This window comes from Sus scrofa, chromosome 13 (genome assembly GCF_000003025.6).
Source record: "Sus scrofa isolate TJ Tabasco breed Duroc chromosome 13, Sscrofa11.1, whole genome shotgun sequence".
NCBI lineage: Eukaryota > Metazoa > Chordata > Mammalia > Artiodactyla > Suidae > Sus > Sus scrofa.
The window spans coordinates 140,517,379-140,531,204 of NC_010455.5; the positions used below are offsets into that span (position 1 = coordinate 140,517,379).

General features: G+C 38.6%; 1 protein-coding gene across 5 annotated transcripts in view; it reads right to left on the reverse strand.

The window, feature by feature from the left end:
- The window catches only part of MAATS1 (MYCBP associated and testis expressed 1), a 129,881-nt gene that overhangs the window by 80,283 nt on the left and 35,772 nt on the right, over window positions 1–13,826 (reverse strand). For all 5 annotated transcript variants that reach the window (XM_021070322.1, XM_013982409.2, XM_003132654.4 and 2 more), the window contains one exon: window positions 2,712–2,893. In XM_021070322.1, the coding sequence (XP_020925981.1) occupies window positions 2,712–2,893 (182 nt within the window). The remainder of the gene's footprint in view (window positions 1–2,711; window positions 2,894–13,826) is intronic.

Here is a 13,826-nt window from a genome sequence, read left to right on the forward strand (position 1 = left end):
TGAACACTGTTTCATACGTTAACTGGCTTTTTGAAAACTGATTTTATTAAGTGACTACTCACATCAGTGGCTGTCTTTTCTATAGAGTTGTCTTTTTCTTACTGATATGTAGGATTTCTTTGCCTTTTAGTTACGTCTTCTGTCATATGTAGGTATTGCAAATATGATGGAAGATTCCCAAGATGAGCTTTGCCTCATTACTATCTTAATATATTCTGGTGAACAGAAGCTCTTATTTTAATGTGCTCTAATTTCTTAACTTTTCCTTTATGGTTAGCATTTTTTAGCATTTAATATTTAATAAAATCTGTGCCTACCTGTGGTCATGAAAATATTCTCTTATGTTTCCCTTGAAAGTTTTAACCTTTTACATTTAGGCATCTGGGATGGGTTTTGATTTATGGTGTGAACTAGGAATTGAGTCACTTTTTTCAAGATGACTACCTAATTGACTCAGCACCATGTACTGAAAATATCATTTTTTTCTAGTGCACTGCAGTGACATCTTTGTCTTAAGTCAGATGAAACTTATCTGTGGGTTAATTTCTGAACTCCCTGTTCTGTAAAAATGATCTATTCAAGAGAATATACCACACTGTGTAATTCCTGCCCCTTTATAATAAGTCTTTATATCTGATAGTGTATATTGTTCTGTTCCCTCACATTTGCTGTGGTTACTTTTGACCTTTTCACACTTCCATATTAATTTTAGAATCAGGTAATCAATTTACACACACACACACACACACACACACACACACACATGCACACACCCCTTGTTTAGTTTAGTTTTACTGGGCCTGCATGGAGATAGGTATCAAAATCAAAGTTCATTTTCTGCACATGGATATCTAATTGTTTCATCACCATTTATTGAAAAGACCTCCTTTTCCCCCACTGAATTACAGTGGCATCTTTCTTATAAATCACATGACTATAAATGTGGAATGAGAAATCTGCCAGGTGAAATGAGCCCAGAACAATGATTATTTCCTAGAAATGCCATAGTCAAGCATTTCCACATCTAGTTTCACAGTGCATAGTCAAATCTACAGCAGACATGGCCATGGCTCACCACCTGCAAACTCTTTTATGTGAAGTACATTACTCATCTTATTCAAATCATCTAAATCCTCACCAACTTTTGATAGCTTAACCTGAAAGAGGAGCATTAAAATCTTCCATCGTGAGTAGGAATTTAGCCATTTCTCCTTGCAAGCCAATTAATTTTTCCCTAGCCTGGGAACTTTCATGTGCTGTGGGTGCACCCCTAAAAAGTGAGGGAAAAAAATCAAAATTAAATAAAAAATTAAAGTATGGCTGTCAAGAATGCTTACTCTACATTCATAAAGTAAGCCAGGAGACAAGAATCAAAACTAGAACTTGGGTATGAACATTTTCACTGCCTATGATGCAGACTTGATCAGAGCAATCCATTACAATGGGGAAACAAAAGTAATCTCATTTGAGTAAAAATCATTACAATGTACCAACCATCTCCATGACCTTAGAGGGGACAGCCTCTCCAGTTCTCAGTTTTCAAGCTACAATCAAATTAGTTCCACAAGCTAATGCTTAATAACTCTAGAGGCCTCTTTTTTTTTTTTTTTTTTTTTTAAGAGTTGCACCTGCAGCATATGGAAGTTCCTGGTTCATATTGGAGCTGCAGCTGCTGGCCTACACCACAGCCACAGGAACACAGGATCTGAGTTGCATCTGTGACCTAAACCCACAGCTCACGGCACTACTGGATCCTTAACCCACAGAAGAAGGCCAGGGATACCACTTGGATTATTAACCCACTGAGCCACAACAGGAACCCCAGGCCCCCTATCCAATTAATTGTTATAGTTTCTCATAATAAAGGTCTAGACCAGAGTGAATTTCTGAGCCATTTCAAGGATGATATTAAAAGAAATCATCCAATGGGAGTTCCCGTCGTAGAGCAGTGGTTAACGAATCCAACTAGGAACCATGAGGTTTCGGGTTCGGTCCCTGCCCTTGCTCAGTGGGTTAACGATCCGGCGTTGCCGTGAGCTGTGGTGTAGGTAGCAGACACGGCTCGGATCCCGCGTTGCTGTGGCCCTGGTGTAGGCCGGCGGCTACAGCGGTGGCTACAGCTCGGATTTGACCCCTAGCCTGGGAACCTCCACATGTTGCAGGAGCGGCCCAAGAAATGGCAAAAAATAAACAAATAAATAAATAAAATAAAATAAATCATCCAAATCATCCAATAAAGTATGTAAGGGAGCCTTGATAAATTGCAAGATATTTTAGCAAAGTAATATAATATTACCTATGTTGGAATGTGCATTCAGTACACTCAAAAACAGGTTTATGTGAGATCTGGCATTGCCACAGCTGTGGCCCCAGTTGCAGCTGCAGCTCAGATTCAGTCTCTGGCCTGGGAACTTTCATACGCCATGGGTATGCCCATTAAAAAAAAAGGTTTATGTGTAAAGAAGTATGAACTGCTCCATGAATAGGAGTTATTCCCTGGGAGAAACAGTGGAAGAGGGAAGTGAGTCTTCAGCAAAGTAACCACAACAAAGTAATCTCAGGCATGGTAAAAATAAATAAATAAATAAATAAATAAATAGCAATACTTTAAATCACAGTTGCCTCTATTATGTGTCATTTCCAAGAACTCAATAGCACACCTGGTTATTAGGTCTGTCATCGGCAAATATTCACAAGAATTACCAACTCACCCCAAGTGAGAGTAGCCAGGGTCAAGAGCTCAGGGATGGAATCCTGACATATTACATATTCTGGAGAATACGGATCTGTTTGCGCTTCACCGTCCCGATAATCAGTCTGAGTGCTGACAGTATACTTGGAAGGGATGGGAGAGTACTTAGTAGAAGGAGAAGGAAATGTGTATGGCTCTGCCCTAAAAGGAAAAATTATTTAAAAAATTAAAACCAGATATGATCACTTAGAATACTATATAATCAAATAGAAATAAATCCTTAAATTTCACTAAGTCCATTCCCCCTTTAAATATTGACAGGCACAAAGTTATGAATCCAGTGTAACCAGTATTATACCCAATAATCTTGAGAGAATTTCCTTTTTATTCTCATGCCTGTCAAGAAGGTGAAGGGGCATAAAAACCTAGGTCTATTCACAAAAGTGCCTACTGTGTATCCTTGGACAGGAGTGTAGTATAAGTAGATCTACTATAAAAGGTAGATTCTAGGATATTATATAGTTACTTCTGAACCTGTTCAGAATTGCTGCTTTCCTGGTTTCTTTCTTCTCTGCTTTCAGGTACACACCCAATCAAAATATACAAGAGCAGAGAAAAAAAGAAATGCTTTCTGATTTAAAAAAGAAAAATGAGGAGTTCCTGTCATGGCTCAGCAGTAACAAACCCAACTAGTACCCATGAGGATGCAGGTTTGATCCCTGGCCTTGCTCAGTGGGTTAAGGATCTGGCGTTGCTGTGAGCTGTGGTATAGGTCTCAGACACAGCTTGGATCCCACATTGTTGTGGCTGTGGTGTAGGCCTGCAGCTACAGCACTGATTTGACTCCTAGCCTGGGAACTTTCACATGCTGTGGGGTCTAGTCCTAAAAAAAGCAAAATAATAATAAAAGAAAAAGAAAAAAGCAAGTCTTTTTTTAAATAGATGACTCAATAATTAATGCTGGGAATCAGTTAACCATATGAAAAAATTACCTCATTTTTGCACAAAAATTAATTCCAGATATTTTTAAGTATTTAATGTAGAAATTGAGACTATAAAAATACTAATAGGAAGCACAAGTAAATATTCATATCATCTTTGAGTGAAGGTATTTTTAATGCAGAAACTATAAAAGGAAATGATCAATAGAATTAAGGTTAAGTTGAAACCTCTATACCTCAAAATTTTAAATGCTATTGGCATGCTTGGAAATAGGTTTTATAACATATATGATAAAGAGTTAAACAGTTTTTCTATATAAAATGCCCTTGTAGATCGACAGGACAGTAAAATAGCCACAGAGAAATGGGTAAACGACAATTAAAGCAACAAAAAACTTCTAACAATCATAGGAAAAGATAACGAACATAGCTAGTAATCAGGAGTTCCCATTGTGGCTCCTCGGAAACAAATCTGATTATTATCCATGAGGATGCAGGTTGGATCCCTGGCCTTGCTCAGTGGGTTAAGGATCTGGTGTTGCCGTGAGCTGTGGTATAGGTCGCAGATGTGGCTTGGATCCTGTGTTTCTGTGGCTGTGGCCTAGACCAGGAACTACAGCTCTGATTAGACCCCTAGCCTGAGAACCTCGATATGCCATGGGTGTGGCCCTAAAAAAAAAAACAAAAACAAAAAACATAACTAGTAGTCAAACTAAAAAAAAAAAAAGACAAGATGCTATTTTATTACATCACATAAGCAAAGATTTAAAAGACTGAAAGTAGGGAGTTCCTATTATAGCTCAGTTGGTTAAGAACCTGACTAGTATCCATAAGGACGGGAGATTGATCCCTGGCCTCTCTCAGTGGGTTAAGGATCCAGCATTGCCATGAGCTGTGGTGCAGGTCACAGACACAGCACAGATCCTGCTTTGCTATGGCTGTGGTGCAGCCTGGCAGCTGTGGTGCAGCTGTGGTGCAGCTCTGATTTAACCCCATACCCTGGGAACTTTAATATGCCACAAGTACAGTTCTAAAAGGAAAAAAAAATAAAAAATAAAAGATTGAAAATACCTAGTATTGATGAAGTTGTGAAGAAACAGACATTCTCATAAATGGCTGATGGAAATACAAATAGGTACAACCTAACAAGTAACTTATCATAATATATCAACACTTGGAGTTCCCATCGTGGCTCAGCGGTTAACAAAGTCAACTAGCATCCATGAGGATGTAGGTTCAATGCCTGGCCTCGCTCAGTGGGTTAAGGATCCAGCATTGCTTAACTGTGGTATAGGCAAGCAGCTACAGCTCCGATTTGACCCCTAGCCTGGGAACCTCTATATGCCACAGGTGTGGCCCTAGAAAGACAAAACAAACAAACAAACAAAAACCAAAACACTTAAAATACCCTTTGCCTCAGCAACTTCACTCCTAGGGATTTTTTGTAGAAAATAATTCAACAAGTGTAAAAATGTTTACAGTCTCATATTTTTGGGCTATGCCCCTGGTATATGAAAATTTCCAGGCAAGGGATCAAAAATCTAACCCATGCCACAGCAGCAATCTAAGCCACTGCAGTGACAATACCATATTCTTAACCCACTGCACTACAAGGGAACTCCACATCTTGCTTTTTTGATAAATACACTTCATGGAAATCCTTCCCAATATACTCATGTGTCTCTTAAAAAAAAAAAATACAAACTTAATTGCCATCAGAATTGTTTTTAAAAAATAGCACATCAAAAATGGAATTTATCGAGCTATTAAAAGTAACAATGGGGAGTTCCCTGGTGGCTGAGTGGATTAAGGATTCAGCATTGTCACTACTGTGGCTCAAATTCTTGCTGTGGTGCAGGTTCAGTCTCTGGCCCAGCAACTTCTGCATGCTGTGGATGGGGAAAAAAAAAAGTAACATGTAATCTATATTTATGAACAAACAAAAATGTCTATGATCCAATGTAAAGATGAAAAAATAATACTATAAAGTAGTACATACGTATACATTTTTATGTTTTTTAGTACTGCCAATTATGCACAGAAACATACCTAGATGAATATGCAATAAAATAACAACAGCAAATATTTCTGGACAGTAGGATTACAGAGAGAATTTTTTTTCATGTTTATAGTTTTCTGAATTTTCTTTTTTTGGTTGCACCCATGGCATTAAGAAGTTCCCAGGCCAGGGATCAAATCCACGCCAGAGCTATAATCAGAGCCACAGCAGTGACAAAGCCAGATGTTTAATTCACTGAGACATGAGGGAACTCCTAACTTTTCTTTTGTACATGTACCACTTTAAAAAAAAAATATATATATATATATATATACACACACACACGTGTGTGTGTGTGTGTGTGTGTGTGTATTTTTCTCTCTTTTTTTAGGACAACAGAGGATTTACATTTATTCCATGCCTGCAAAAGACATCTCAACTGAGAACAAAAACTTATTATTTTAGCCAAAGAAAAGATTTTCCCAAGGAAAGAACAGTTACACTCTAGGATAATACACAAACTGATTCAATGCATAATGCATGTAAAACACAATACATTTATAATAAAGTATAGTATTACTAGATAGCATTGCTTATTTTTTAAGTTAAATAATTTTGATATGAATGATTCCAAAAGCAACCACTTAAAAAATAAAAATAGGAGTTTCTGTCATGGCTCAGAGGGTTAAGAACCCATCTAGTATCCATGAGGATGTGGATTTGATCCCTGGCCTTGCTCAGTGGGTTAAGGATCCTGCCTTCCTGTGGCTGTGGTGTAGGCTGGCAGCTGCAGCTAGATTTGACCTCAAGCCTGATAACTTCCATATGCCATGAGTGTGGCCCTAAAAAGAAAAAAAGAGAAAGAAAAATGCATTTCAAGCCAATTAGAAAGAAGTGTCTATTTGGCAGTACAACCTGTGCTGGAAAAGTACTTTAAATTATTTTTAGTGCTTAATTCTAACAGGTATTAAAATCATTTTTTCAACAAAGGCTATTAATTTCTGACATATGTAGATAACATAGGTATTTATAGATTCTTATGTTTTCAGGAGAAATTCTCTAGTTGAGGTAGACAGGATTAAGAGGGCAGAACAGGACTGGAGTTCACCTTCACTCATAAAAACAACAAAATTACAAGCAAATGCTGAATAACTTTCAACCAAATGGACTGGAAACTTTCAAAAAGATATCCTACTCCAAAAGACAAAGAGGAGGCCAAATCAAAAGGTAGGAGGGGTGATTACACAACAAAAGCAACCCCTTACCTGCCAGGTGGGAAGCCCACAGACTGGAAAGTAACTGTTATCACAGAGACTCACCTAGACGAGTAAGAGTTCTAAACCCCACATCAGGTCCCTACGCCTGGGGATCTGCCATTGAGGGAAAGAGAACCCAGAGAATCTGGCATTTAAGGCCAGTGGGACTTATGCACCGGTGCTCCATGGGACTGGGGGAAATGGAGACATGATTCTTAAAAGACACACACAGACTTTCATGTGCACTGGGTCCCAGGGCAAAGCAGAGGTTCCACAGGAATCTGGGTCAGACCTGACTGCAGTTCTTGGAGGATCTCCTGGGAAAACAGGGGGGTGACTGTGGCTCATTGTGGGGGAAGGACATTGGAGGCAAAGCTCTCAGGAATATTCATCAGTGTGTGTTCTTCTAGACATGGCCATTTGGGGAAAATCTGGCTACATCTATCAGTGATGAGAAGGCCCAGGCCAAACAATAATCTAGGTGGGATCACAGCCCCACCCATCAGTAAACAAGCTGCCTAAAGACACCCCCCCAGGCACACAGCCACCTCTAATCTCACAGGACAAAGCCCCACCCCCCAGAGGGATAGAAATCAGCCCCATCTACCAGTGGGCAGGCACCAGTTCCTCTCATCAGGAAGCCTACAGCAGGCCCCTGTACCAACTTCAGCCACAAGGGGGGAAGACCTCAGAACTAAGAGAGGCTACAACTCTATTATAGTCTGTAAAAAGGAGCCCACACCAAAAGCCCATAAAAATGAAAAGGCAGAGAATTATAACTCAGATAAGGGAGCAAGAAGAAACCCCAGAAAAACTGCTAAGTGATCTGGAGATTAGCAGCCTCCAGGAAAAAGACTTTAGAATGATGCTTCTGAAGATGATGCAAGACATTGGAAATAAACTGGAGGCAAAAATGGATAATTTACAGCAAACACTGAACAAAGAAATACAAGATATAAAACTTAAGCAAGCAGAGATGCAAAATACAATAACTGAAATAAAAAATTCATTAGAAGCAACCAGCAGCAGAATACAGTAGGCAGAAGAATGAATAAGCAAGGTGGAAGAGAGACTAGTGGAAATCACTGATACAGAACAGAAGAGAGAAAAAAGATTGAAAACAAATGAAGAGCGTCTCAGAGAACTCTGGGACAATGTTAAATGCATCAATATCCGTAATATAGGGAGCCAGAAGGAGAGGAGAGAAAGGGACAGAAAAAATATTTGAAGAGATAATAGCTGAAAACTTCCCTAACATGGGAAAGGAACCACTCACTCAAATCCAGGAAGCACAACGAGTACCATATAAAATAAACCCAAGGAGGAACACCCCGAGACACACATTCATCAAACTGATCAAAACTAAGGACAAAGAGAAGATACTGAAAGCAGCTAAGAAAAGAAACAAATAGCATACAAGGGAACCCCAATAAGATTATTGGCAGATTTTTCAGCAGAAACTCTGCAGGCCAGAAGGGAGTAGCAGGATATACTTAATGCGATGAAAGGAAAAAGCCTTCAAACCAAGACTACTTTACCCAGCAAGGCTCTCATTCAGATTTGAAGGAGAAATCGAAAGCCTCACAGATAAGCAAAAGCTAAGAGAATTCAGCAACACTAAAGCAGCTTTACAACAAATACTAAAGGAACTTCTCTAGGAAGAAAAGAAAATGCTACAACTAAAAACAAAAATACCAAAAATGACAAGACTCACCAGTAAAGGCATATATACAGTAAAGGTAGGAAATCATCCCTGCACAATTATGCTGCCAAAATCAGAAATCATGAGAAGAGCACTTGAGATTCATTTGCAATTAAGAGACAACAACTTAAAATAATCTCATATATATATATATATATATATATATATATATATTCCTATATCAAAACTTCAGAATAACTGGAAACCAAAAATCTCAATAGATACACATACAAATAAGAAAAATCCAATCAAATATAGCACTAAAGATCGTCATCAAACCACAAGATGAAACGACAAGAGAATGGAAGAAAAAAGAGCAGCAAAACCAAATCCAAAACAGTTAACAAAATGGCAATGAGAACATACATATCAATAATTACCTTAAATGTAAATGGACTAAATGCCCCAACCAAAACACATAGACTGGCTGAATGGATACAAAAACAAGATCCATATATATGCTGTTTTCAAGAGATCCACTTCACTTCCAGGGAAACATACAAATTGAAAGTGAGAGGAGTTCCCATCACAGCTCAGTGATTAACGACCTAATTAGTATCCATGAAGATGCACGTACAATCCCTGGTCTTGATCAGTGGGTTAAGGATCCCGCATTGCTGTGAGCTGTGGTATAGGTCACAGACATGGCTATGATCTGGTGTTGCTGTAGCTGAGGCATAGACCAGCAGGTACAGCTCTGATTGGACCCCTAGCCTGGGAACCTCCATATGCTGCAGGTTCAGCCCTAAAAAACAAATAAACAAAAAACATGAAAAACAAAAACAAGTTGAAAGTGAGAGGATGGAAGAAAATATTCCATGCAGACCGAGAATCAAAAGAAAGCTGGAGTGGCAATACTCATATCAGAAAAAATAGAACTTAAAATGAAGAATATTATCAGAGATAAGGAAAGACATTACATAATGATCAAAGGATCAATCCAAGAAAGAGATACAACAATTCTAAATATATATGCACCCAAAATAGGATCACATAATACATAAGGCAATTGCTAACAACCTTAAAAAGAGAAATTGACTTTTAACAATCCACTTACAGCAATGAATAGATCATCCAGACAGAAAATCAACAGGGAAACACAGGCCCTGAATGAAGCATTAGACCAGATGGACTTTATAGGTATTTATAGGACATTTCATACAAAAGCAGCAGAATACACATTCTTCTCAAGTGAACACTGAACATTCTCCAGGATTGATCACATTCTGGGCCACAAATGAAGCCTCAGTAACTTTAAGAAAATTGAAATCATATCAAGCGTCTTTTCCTACTGCAATGCTATACGACTGGAAATCAACAACAAGCAAAAAATTGCAAAAAGACACAAACACGTGGAGACTAAACAACATGCAGCTAAACAACCAATGGATCACTGAAGAAATCAAAGAGGAAATTAAAAAAAACCTAGAGGAGTTCCCGTCGTGGCACAGTGGTTAACAAATCCGACTAGGAACCCTGAGGTTGCGGGTTCGGTCCCTGCCCTTGCTCAGTGGGTTAATGATCCGGCGTTGCCATGAGCTGTGGTGTAGGTTGCAGACGCGGCTCGGATCCCGCGTTGCTGTGGCTCTGGCTTAGGCCGGTGGCTACAGCTCCGATTCGACCCCTAGCCTGGGAACGTCCATATGCTGCAGGAGCGGCCCAAGAAATAGCAACAACAACAACAACAAAAGACAAAAAGACAAAAAAAAAACCAAAAAACCTAGAAGCAAATGACAACAAAGATACAACACTCTAAAAACCATGGAATTCAGCAAAATCAGTTCTAAGAGGGAAATTTATAGCAATACAAACCCACCTCAGGAAACAAGAAAAAGCTCAAATAAACAACCTAACCTTACATCTAAAGCAGCTCAAGAGAGAAGAACAGACAAGACCTAAAGTAAGCAGAAGGGAAGAAACCATAAAGATTAGAGCAGAAATCAATGAAATAAAATTGAAGAAAACCACAGAAAAGATCAATGAATCGAAAAGCTGGTTCTTTGAAAATATCAACAAAATTGATAAACCTTTAGCTAGACTTATCAAGAAAAAAAGAGAGAGGACTCAAATCAATAAAATTAGAAATGCAAAAGGAGAAGTTACAAAGGACATCACAGAAATACAAAGGATCATAAGAAACTACTATATGCAACTATAGGCCAATAAAACGGAAAACCTAGAAGAAATGGACAAATTCTTAGAAAAGTACAATCTTCCAAGACTAAACCAAGATGAAATAGAAAAGATGAATGGACCCATCACAAGAAATGAAATTGAAACTGTGATTAAAAAACTTCCGACAAACAAAAGTCCAGGACCAGATGGCAAAAAAGACCAAAAAAAAAAAAAAAAAAAAAAAAAAGAATAAACAAGAGACAAAAGACTTGCACTCTGAAAACTGTAAGACACTGATGAAAGAAATCAAAGATAATACAAACAGATGGAAAGACATACCATGCTCTTGGATTGGAAGAATCAATATTATCAAAATAACTATACTACCCAAGGCAATCTACAGATTCTTTACAATCCCGATCAAATTACTAAGGACAGTTTTCACAGAACTAGAACAAATATTTTAAAGTTTCTTTAGAAGCATAAAAGACCCAGAATAACAAAAGCCATTCTGAAAAAGAAAAATGGAACTGGAGGAATCAGGCTCCCTGCCTTCAGACTATACTACAAAGCCACAGTCATCAAGACCACATGGTACTGGCACAAAGACAGAAATATAGATCAGTGGAACAGGACAGAAAGCCCAGAATTAAACCCACACACCTACAGCCAACTCATCTATGACAAAGGGGGCAAGACCATACAATGGAGAAAAGACAGCCCCTTCAATAAGTGGTACTGGGAAAACTGGACAGCCACATGTAAAAGAATGAAATTAGAACACTCCCTAACACCATACACAAAAATAAACTCAAAATGGATTAAGGACCTAGATACAAGACCAGATACTATAAGACTCTTAGAGGAAAACAGGCCAAATACTCTCTGACATAAACCACAGCAACATCTTCTCAGATCCACCTCCTCAAATAATAACAATAAAACCAAAAATAAACAAATGGGACTTTAAATTAAACTTAAAATTTTCTGCACAGCAAAGGAAACCCTAAACAAAATGAAAAGACCACCCACAGAATGGGAGAAAATACTTGCAAATGAAGTGACTGACAAGGGATTCATCTCCAAAATTTATAAACACTTTCTGCAGCTCAATACCAAAAAAAACAAACAATCCCATCAAAAAAAGGGAAGAAGATCTAAACAGACAGTTCTCCAAAGAAGACATACAGATGGCCAAAAACAGATGAAAAGATTTTTAAAATCACTAATTACTAGAGAAATGCAAATCAAAACCACTATGAGGTACCATCTTACACCAGACAGAATGGCCATCATCAAAAAGTCAATGAACAATAATTGCTGGAGAGGGTGTAGAGAAAAGGGGACCCTATTACACTGTTGGTGGGAATGTAAATTGGTGCAACCACTGTGGAAAACAGTATGAAGATTCCTGAGAAAACTAAAAACAGAATTACCATTTGATCCAGCAATCCCACTCCTGGGCATCTATCCAGAGAAAACCATGATTCGAAAAGACACATGTACTCCAATGTTCATTGCAGCACTATATACAACAGCTGAAACATGGATAAACCTAAATGTCCATCGACAGAGGAGTGAATAAAGGAGATGTAGTATATATATACACAATGGAATATTACTCAGCCATTAAAAGTTAAGAAATAACGTCACTTGCAGCAATGTGGATGGACATAGAAATTTCCATGCTAAGTGAAGTCAGTCAAACTGCAAGACACCAACATCATATGCTATCACTTACATGTGGAATCTTAAAAAAACGACAGAATGAATTTCTTGCAGAATGGAGACTTACTTACAGACTCTGAAAAACTTATGGTTTCCAAATGAGACCGGTTGGGGGTAGGGGGATGCGATGGGGGTTTGGGATGGAAATGCTATAAAATTGGGTTGTGGGAGTTCCCGTCGTGGCGCAGTGGTTAACGAATCCGACTAGGAACCATGAGGTTGCGGGTTCGGTCCCTGCCCTTGCTCAGTGGGTTAACGATCCGGCGTTGCCGTGAGCTGTGGTGTAGGTTGCGGACGTGGCTCGGATCCCGCGTTGCTGTGGCTGTGGTGTAGGCCAGTGGCTACAGCTCCGATTCGACCCCTAGCCTGGGAACCTCCATATGCCGTGGGAGCGGCCCAAGAAATAGCAACAACAACAACAGCAACAACAACAACAACAAAAGACAAAAAAAAAAAATTGGGTTGTGATGATTGCTGTACAACTATAAATGTAATAAAATTCATTGAGTAATAAAAAAAATAAGAGATTCCCAGAGAAGGTGCCAGAGGATTGGAATTGAATAAATCTTTGAGGGAAAAAAAAATTCTAGTTGTTGAAGAGAGTTAGATTTTAAGGATTCTCACCATTAAAGAAAAGTTAATGAGATGATAGACGTGTTGCTAATTAACTTGATTGTGGTAATCATTGATAATGTATATAAAATAATCACACTGTACCCTTTAAAGATGTACAAATTTATTTGATAAATACACTTTAATAAAGGTGGGAAAAATTCTAGTTGATGAAATAACTTCAGGAGTTCTCATCATGGCTCAGTGGTTAACGAATCTGACTAGGAACCATGAGGTTGCAGGTTCGATACCTGGCCTTGCTCAGTGGGTTAAAGATCCAGTGTTGCTGTGAGCTGTGGTGTAGGTTGCAGTCGTACAGGTTGCTTAGATCTGGTGTTGCTGTGGCTGTGGTGTAGGCCAGTGGCTACAGCTCCAATTAGACCCCTGGCCTGGGAACCTCAATATGCCGCAAGTGCGGCCCTCGAAAAGACAAAAAAAAAAAAACTTCAAACTAGCTTTATATCATTGCAGATCATATGACTATTATTACAGATCATATGATTATTATAACACCATTAGCTTGAATCAAGAAAATACATTATCCTTCCAAATTAAAAAATTTCGCATTTGACCCATCCGATCAAATGTACTAAGATTATGGTAAAGCCCGAGGACCCCTTCCAACTAAGGTTTCTGCTGACTTGGGATCCTCCTAGGTGGGTCTGAGGAAAGGATGCAAAGGAGGAATGCAACCCTGACAGAAGTCCTATGTAATTTAATACCCAGTTTCTCCCCCAATTAATTTGTTATTTTTCTCAAACCTCTTTTTTTTGGGGGGGGG